We start from the raw sequence: 9,044 nt of genomic DNA, 5'->3' as shown, positions 1-9,044 counted from the left end.
CATTTCCCCTGCATTTAGACAAAACCCTTCAGTGTGAAACTAAGATCTGGTCAGTTTCAGACAGGAGCTACAGCTCTTTGAAGGATTCTAATCAACTAATCAAGATCACAAGGCTGAACCTGTTAACTTGCCCTCAGCATTTTTTAGTGCCGCACTGGGGAGAAAGCAGCTCAGGAAGAGACAGCTTGTTTAGGCAATCTCTCCAATCCCTGAGGGGGTTAAAAAAAAAAAAAAAGGAATTAAACAAAACCAGGTCAGATGGAGGGTTCTGCATGAGAGAACTTTATTGAATGAGATGGCAGCAACCACTGATCTTTCCAGTCTCTCCCCCTCTCTGATGTGGTTTGCTTAGTGACTGTATTGCTTAGCAAACATTTTGCTGGAACCAATGGCAGTCACTAAACTAGGACTACTTGTACAACTCCCGGAATTCTTAGTAGCAGCTCTGCGCTGATCATGTGCCCTGGAAGAGTCGGGAGTGAGGCTTGAGAATGGACAAGTTGGCAGCATTCTGGAGCAGTTGGGGAAATCCTGTGTGTTTTTCTCCTCCACTGCTCTCCAGTTTGATCCTCCTTTTGCCGGCTTCTTCCTCAACACAAAATTTGGACCTGTTCTGTTGTTTTTGGAAAGTTGTCCTACTGACAGAATCCAGAGTGCCCTTACATTGTTTCTTTCCAACATTTCATTGGGGTGGATAGAATAAAAAACACAGAAGGAAAAGCCAATGTGTGTGTGATTTATTATTAGGAAAAAAATGTATTTGTCCATTTACATTTGTTCCTGTCACGCAGAACATGAGAATGTGTTTTCCCCATTTAGTACAAAATATATACATTTTTCAATTTATTTCATGTAAATAAAAACTCATTTCCATTTATTTGCTTTTCTTCAAAGTGTAAATGTACAGTATAAATTTAAATAATATTTTCCATACAGACAAGATTTATTTTACTTAGACCTTACAGTACATTCATCTATCAAACATAATGTGAATAATGAACCACATTTAACTATAAAGTTAGGAAAAACAATAAGGAAAAAATAAATCCTTAAACCTAATTATTTTGATAAAACACCCATACTTATTCAACAAAACATAATCTGATAGTGTTAACAATTATTATGCAATACTCTTAATCAGTATATAATACATGATCAGGTATCAAAGCTCAGAAATACTCATAGGCCACTATAAAATACTAGTAATTTGGGAAAAATGCTACTTGACAAAATTGCCAGTGTTTCTTTTAAAAAGAAAGTTACAAAGGTATATAACACCATTTATAGTATCTGTGGTTAATTTCTGAATGCATTATAAAAATTAAATGTATCTGTAAGAAATGCTGAAAAATTCAAAAGGGGTAATACAATACACCTGTTGTGGCATTTGATGCAGAAATTGATGCAGAAATCAGGATAAAGCTAGACATAGTGTTAAGACTGCCTTTCTTCATTAATAGCACCACACATACATATTTTGATTTTCATCAGCTATGCTAAATAGAATTTAACCCAAATTTTCTTCCCAATTTTGTGATGACATGTCACCCACTAGCCCAGGAAGCGAAGTGTCTATAGTTCCTTCACAAACCTTGCTTCCAGGAGCTAGTAGCTGCCATGGCTTCTGTCATAACCACAGCAGTGAAGAAGTTCCTTCCATCCCTGCACAGTGCCTTCACAATGCCTTCATTCAAGCCATTCACTCCTTTTGTGGCACCATTAACACTTTGAAAACCCAGGTGCAACAGTTCAAGTATACATTTAGTTTGTGCCTAGTTTAATCCCTAAAATTAGTGTTTTTTTCCAGATTGGAAGCTTCACAATAGAGTATAAATTTGAGCAAAGTATGTTGTGACAGTGGAGAAAACATTAAGCACTACTGATTTCATTCATATGTTCTACAACTTGTCCCAGAATTTCATCAACTACATCAACGTCGTAGTTCACTTGTTTCAAGTCAAGATCAGGCATTATTGTTGCCAGCAGTAGTCCCACATTAACTCGCAGTGATCGCAACTTCAGGCTACAGAAAGACAACATTGAGCACATTAGTTAAAACTGTATGCTTTACATACAACTTTTACATACAACTGTACATACAACTTCAGTACTTAATTAATCTCCTGAACATTTTATTCTTTTCCATTTCTGCTTTTTAAGGTATTCTAAAATATATATTAAAGTATGCTACATTAAAGTCCATCTTGGCAATGTGTTTACTGAACAGGTAAGGGCTTAGAATAAATTTAGTTATGAACTAAAATGAGTAAGAACTGCCCTATTGTTCAGAACAAAGTTCCAGCTACTCCAGCAGTCTTGACACAGTGTAACCTTTTGTACAAGGAGTGTTCAACATTTTCAATCACATGGGGCAAAAATTCTCAAAAATGCCCCGCTTGAACCAAGTATATGCTTAAGGACATACCCCAGAAGGCAAACTGTTAGCATTTCTTTTGACAAATATTAGTACAGAGCAAAACTTTTTAGTTTATACTATTCAAATTCAAAATACTTTCAAAATGGTCAAAACAGATGTTCAAAGCAAGAACCACTGCACACTCCTAGCAGACATAAATGTTGGCTAGATACTGCAAAGATTAAGGAGATAAAATTTTAGGTGAAAATCATAATGGAGTAGATAGATGTGTCAAGATATTAATGAAGATTTAATATGCTTTTCCATGTATATAAGGAATATGTACCTTTCCCCATCAGAATAATTTACAGGTTCTTCAAGATTGCTAGCCACAGAATCATTTGTACGTGCAACCATTTGCGGCATAGAAGCTTTTAACTGTCCAATTTCTGCTTTTAGCTCTTCACACTGAAAATGCAGTTGGTTTTTTTCCATTTCAAGAAGTTCAATCTGAAAGAGGTAGGTAAACATTTCCCATTCAAACATTCAGAACTGTGTATTTAAATTGTGCATATTTAAGATTGTGCAAAGTCTTCAAACAGGTTTCAATGCTCAAGATTGCAGATGACTTGTAAGTTGTTTCATGGCAGCAGCTTCTGAAGGTTTGCATGCAAGCTTTACAAACAACGTACCTGTTTTAACAATTCGGAAACAATATGTACCCACATGCACTGTGAAGCACCTTTTTTGAAGGCTTTGCACAGCTTAATATATTTAAGTTGGGAGATCAAGTTTAATATATTATTGCTGTTGTTATTGTCAGAGCACTGGCCTTAAATTTTTGAACACTGATATACCATGCACAAAGCACCTAGAAACAAAATGGAATATGCTATTAGTGAGATGTCATGCAAAAAAACTACAATGACTAAATTTTCAGTATGTTTTTATGGTATCTCAGTACAGCCTTCTGATGATTTACATGAAACAAAAAACCAAATAAGTTATCTTGAGAAATGCATTCACATATGTAAAAGAAATAAAAAGTCCCAAACAAAGGATGGAAATAAGCAACCAGATGTCCTCCAGATTTAAAAAATAAGTGTTCCCAACAATCCCGTCATTCAATAGCCTGGCTGAGGCTGAAGGGAGCTGTAGTCATAAATATGTGGAGAGCACTGGACTTCTTATCCTGATATAGTATTATCCAATACTGGATATTGAGCTTTTTTTTAAAAATACAATTCAGATGACCTCCTAGAAGGCCAAAGACAGACAGACAGATAGGCAGATAAGCAGACACAGTCTTTTCGGTTGGTGGTTGCTAGTCTTCCAACATTCAGAAGATGATCAAACGCAGACTGCGATATGGTATCAAGTCTACTGTTTTTTTAAAAAAGAGGTAAGCCATAAGAGGCTATTTGAATTTTGGCCTAAATATTAATCTTGCCATATCAGTCTACAGCACTGGTGGTTTAATTTATTTAATTTAATTTTATACTCAAAACATATAAGCAGCTGTAAGATTTAGTCCATTAATATTACAAAAGTATTTTTTTTTTTTTTTACAAATTCCAGTGTTTCAAATGAATATGCACACATGGAGTAAATCCAATTGAACACTTATAATTCATATGCCTGCTACTGTGCCTCTTGGGACATTACATCATAGTACAGTGGTACCTCGGTTCATGAACTTAATTCGTTCCGTGACTCTGGTCGCGACCCAAATTGGTCGCGACCCGAATCAAATTTTCCCATAAGGTTCAATGTAAATATGGTTAATCCGTTCTGACCCCTCTGAATTTGGTCGCCAACTGATTTTTGGTCGCGTCCCGAATCAAATTTCCCCATAAGGTTCAATGTAATTACGGTTAATCCGTTCTGAACCATATGTTGTTTTTTTTTAAAACCGCAAAAATATGAAACAAAATACAGCACAAAGAGACAGAACGCTAACCTTGCTCGACGCGACTTCTGGCGTGGAGGACAGGAAGGCGGGTGGGGAGGTGGTTATTGCTTGGAGGGAGAGTCCCCCTCCCTACAGGAAGCCGCGACCACGTGTCACGGGAGGGAAAATGGCCACGGATCCTGTTCGTCACCCGATCCGGCGTTCGCGAACGGAGGCAAAATTTTGCGAACGGAGCTGTTCGTGAACCGAATTGTTTGTGAACAGAAGCGTTCGTGAACCGAGGTACCACTGTAAATGCAAATTTCTTGGAAAAGTAATTCTTTAGACTGTATGAACTAGAAGAATCAATTTTATATACAAATTCAACACCTGATGCCTTTGTTGGCACTTCACTTTGGAAACCAGGGCTGTACAGATCTTTGACAAATCGCTGGATCCTCAGTGTGAAGGCTCCCTTCTGGGTTGTGAGCATTTGAAATAATCTAGGTGTTAGCAACTAGCCAATCATACCTAAAGTCAAAAAAACTAAGCAGGACTGGACCTGGTAATAGTACTTGGATGAAATTCTAGGGCTGCAGGCTAGATTGGGAAGCTGAAAGAACACCCATATTATTAATAAGAAAACACAGATATGTCCATGAAGTCACTAGGAATCAAGATGGAATCAAAGACTTCATTTTTATGTATACTGTTGACTATTGTACTTAGGAAAAACTGATGTCTTTTATTAGTTTGTTAGATAAAATGGTCAACAGCATATTTATATCAGAAGAGGGCCATGTACTTGTTGCTCTTTACTTACCAAGTCTTCTATTTCTACCAGGTGTGGTATTTGGTCACAACTTACTGAAGTAGAAATAATACACTTTTATTTAGACTGAAGCCCTACTAAATAATTATGTATTTTACTAAAATTAATGGGATTTCCATAAAAATAAATGTATTAAAGACAAAGTGCAGGACTAAAATCCTAAACAAATGCATCCTGCAAGTAAATTAAGCTGCAATGCATCAATCCTACTACATAAATGTTTGCTGGAACAAAATTAAAAACGTAGTATTACAACAGCTGTAAAAACTGAGAAAAAGATTAACTTCAATCAACTTGGTTTTATTACATATGCATTTGTAAAACTTACCTCATTTTTATACTGATCTCTTTCAATCCTGCACTTGTCCAGCTGTCTGAAAACATCATCCAGTTGCACAGCCATGTCATCTACTTCAGTTTTACTGTCACTGTTTCTACATTTAGTGCATTCAGTTTTTAAATTCTGTAGAGTAGTACATTGTTTTTTCAGCCATTGCATCTCATTCAGTGCCTGCTCATAGAGAATCAAAATCTCCTCTGGACGTCTTTCTTTAATTTTTTCTAGTTCTTCATCTGACAGAATACTATTTGTTTCCGTTGATTGATGGCACATTTCCTTTTTCATGTGCTTATCATTCATTTCTACAATTTTTTGCTCTAATATCTTTACTTTTTTGAACAACATTTCACACTGTTTTTCATATTTTTCTTTTTCACTTTTGGCTAACCGCACCTGAATATTTAGTTCATTTATTTTGTTGTCCACATCCACCAAAGCCGACTCAGAAATGCCAACAGGTTCTAATATGGTCAATTCAGGCTCTAATCTGGATAGGTGATTCTTTTCAACATTGTTCTCTACTTCTTCTTTCTTTACTACAAGCCACTCTACTTCTGTTTGTGTGGCTGCAGTTCCTTTTGAACATTCTATTTCTGAACAAGCGTCTTTGCTTTTGGAACCTTCTCCATCATCACCAATATAATCCAAATTGGCACCACCTTCAACTTTTATTATTTTGATGTCACAGTCTTCTGTTGCAGGTTTTGGAGTACTATTCTCCTCCAAAATGATGACATCATCATTGTCATCCTCCTCATTTTTTTTCTCAAATGCTTGGCTAGTCACCCGTGTGATCTTAATTTGTAGTGGTGCATCAGAATTAGAATGTTTTCGTTTAAACCTACAGAAACAGCATGAGATATGTATTACATCAACATTTTTAAAGTAAAATTGTATTCTTTTGTATTACTTTCTAAATAGAAAGTCCATTTAGAGATAATATATTAAAAAGTTCTTGCAACTGCTTTGCCTACACTGCTACAGAGAGGACAAGGAACAGGATACTGAGAGTTAATGCCTTTTTATGGGTGGGAGAGGTACCAGTGGCCTTTGAGGATGTGCTGGTTTGCCCACTGAAGAGGCCAGCCTTGGATCCAGCAATTTTAGACAACTATCCCCTTCCTGTTGGGATGGTAAAGAACTGTGGAAAAAGTGGATATCTGGACTCTTGGAGTCAGGATTCAGACTGAGCATGGGATAGAAACTGCATTGGTTGCTTTCATAGATCTGTTACAGGACTTGGATGAAGGACATGCAACCACTGTCTTCTGGATCTTTCAGTAGCTTATGAGTCTTGACCACAGTATCTTTCTGGATCACCTGTGAGGGTTCAGAGTAGGGGGCACTCACTATGAAGGTTCTGCTCCTTCCTAAGCAGGCATTCTAGTCAGTGGTTATGGGACAGAAGAGGCTGAGCCCTCAGGCATTCCAGTATGAAGTACCCTAAGGATTCAGTCTTCTGTCTCATTAAACATTTACATGAAGCTGCTGGGTGAAATAATCAGTTTGCTGTGTGGCATTATCAATAATGATAGTTCCACCTCCAGACAAATAGAGGATGTGGTTGTGGTCCTGACCTCGTCTCTAGACTCAACCCAAGCAAAATAGAGTGGCTGCTCATTCAGAAGCCTGCCAGTTCTAGACCAATTTTGCTTCTTTATAGGGTTGTGCTCCCCCAAATGACCAGGCCTGTGAATGAGCAGATGAAGGCTGTGGCAAGTTGGATAAGATAGCTTGAGGATAGTCATTCATACCTGTCACCTCTCAATTTCATTAGTGTAATTTACTTTATGAGCATGAAACTGAGCAAACTCAGGGAGGCAGTGAAGGAGAGGAAGGCCTGGCGCGATATGGTTCATGGGGTCACGAAGAGTCGGACACGATTTAATGACTGAACAACAACAACAATTTACTTTATGTGAGGTGCCCTTAAAGACTAGCCAGAAATTTCAGTTGGTGGAAAATGTAGATGCTTGTGTGCTAGTTGTACGTGCTGCTATGGGAGCTGTATTGGTTGCTAATTTGTTTAGCAGTTCAAGTTGTTTATTGTTACCTATGAAACCCTATATCACTTGGCAGCTGGGTATCTTCAAGACTATCTATCCCAGGAAGAATTTGGTTACCCAATATGTACAGAGTGAGCATTTACTAGGCGGGAGGGGACAGAGAAGCAAGTATTTTACTTGGTGGCTTCCCACCTTTGGAACAGTCTGCCCAGAATTGAGAGTAGCCCCTTCTCTCATGGTCTTTGAAAGACAAACTAACCAAAGAAATGGTTTGCCTAAATGGATTTGGCTGACATTAAAACAGTGACCTGATGCTTAAAGCAATGTTTATAAGAATACTTAACACAGCTTGCAGAACACAGAAGTGAAACTTAAGGAAACAGCTACTAGAATAGGCAAGTAGACTCCTAAAATTGCTGCAACATGCTGAATAAACAGAATCAAGACTAATAATAAAAAGGAAAATTGGGTTACTACATAGGGGGATTTAGTTGCTAAGGGGTGCTGCTTTTGCTTATGTACACAAGATCACCATATAAGCTTTCTCCTTACTCCCTATCGGTAAGTTACAAGAAACTTGGCTCAAATCAGGGAGTGTGGACTACATACACTAAAAGGGTAAGGGGCTTGTTTTTCCTCTTCATCTTCCAGAATCCTGATTATATTGGCAGGCCTTCTGAGATTAAATTACTATTTTGACAGAGATATGGTGCCATCAATGTTATATCAAGATACATTAAGAAATAACAATTATTTATGGTATTAAAATATGTGTGTGTGTGTGTGTGTGTGTGTATAGATAGATAGTGTATATTTTTAGAACCAGTAAAGACTGAAGTAGCATAAAAGTTACATAAAGAAATGAATGTACTGACCTATTTTCAGGATCTGAAAGTGGAGAAGATGCTGATGTATCTGGTACATTTAGAGGCCTGCTTAGAGGCGTATTTGAAGTTTCTACATGCAATCTTGAAATACTTTCATTCATTGCTGGGGATGTGTTGGACAAGGCAGATGATGCTTGTAAATATATTTCATTATGAATCTGTAGAAAATGAATCATTTCATAAGAATTAGAGAGGAATCACTTTTCCTCAAGATATTTCCCTTTAAAGTGATAATATATAACTGGACCAGTTGTGATAATATCAGCAGGTTAATTAATTATTTTTTACTTCACAATTGTTTACATAAGATACTAACTAGAGCATAAAACGTTCACCAAATATATTTACAGTGGGGCAAAAAAGTATTTAGTCAGCCACCAATTGTGCAAGTTCTCCCACTTCAAAAGATGAGAGAGGCCTGTAATTTTCATCATAGGTATACCTCAACTATGAGAGACAAAATGAGGAAAAAAATCCAGAAAATCACATTGTCTGATTTTTAAAGACGTTATTTGCAAATCATGGTGGAAAATAAGGATTTGGTCACCTACAAACAAGCAAGTTGTCTGGCTCTCACAGACCTGTAACTACTTCTTTAAGAGGCTTCTCTGTCCTCCACTTGTTACCTGTAGTAATGGCACCTGTTTGACCTTGTTATCAGTATAAAAGACACCTGTCCACAACCTCAAACAGTCACACTCCAAACTCCACTATGGCCAAGAACAAAGGACA

The 9,044-nt window shown here is 37.2% G+C and overlaps 1 protein-coding gene across 2 annotated transcripts in view; it reads right to left on the bottom strand.

Annotated features, from left to right (window-relative positions):
- Positions 1–722: 722 nt before the first annotated feature.
- MORC3 (MORC family CW-type zinc finger 3) overlaps positions 723–9,044 on the bottom strand; it is a 39,637-nt gene continuing 31,315 nt past the window's right edge. The window contains exons 14-17 of one of the 2 annotated variants that reach the window (XM_007423327.3): positions 8,301–8,470; positions 5,408–6,260; positions 2,703–2,866; positions 723–2,023 (exon numbers count right to left, since the gene is read on the bottom strand). In XM_007423327.3, the coding sequence (XP_007423389.1) occupies positions 1,870–2,023; positions 2,703–2,866; positions 5,408–6,260; positions 8,301–8,470 (1,341 nt within the window). In that variant the 3' untranslated portion in view covers positions 723–1,869. Of the gene's footprint in view, positions 2,024–2,702; positions 2,867–4,316; positions 4,557–5,407; positions 6,261–8,300; positions 8,471–9,044 lie in introns of those variants that run through there. The other variant, XR_015796796.1, reaches the window with a different exon arrangement.

Source organism: Python bivittatus, unplaced genomic scaffold (genome assembly GCF_059951505.1).
Source record: "Python bivittatus isolate LINGU-HERP-01145 unplaced genomic scaffold, Pbiv_v1 ctg000350_np1212, whole genome shotgun sequence".
Classification (NCBI taxonomy): Eukaryota; Metazoa; Chordata; class Lepidosauria; order Squamata; family Pythonidae; genus Python; species Python bivittatus.
This window is presented reverse-complemented; position numbering and strand designations above follow the sequence as displayed.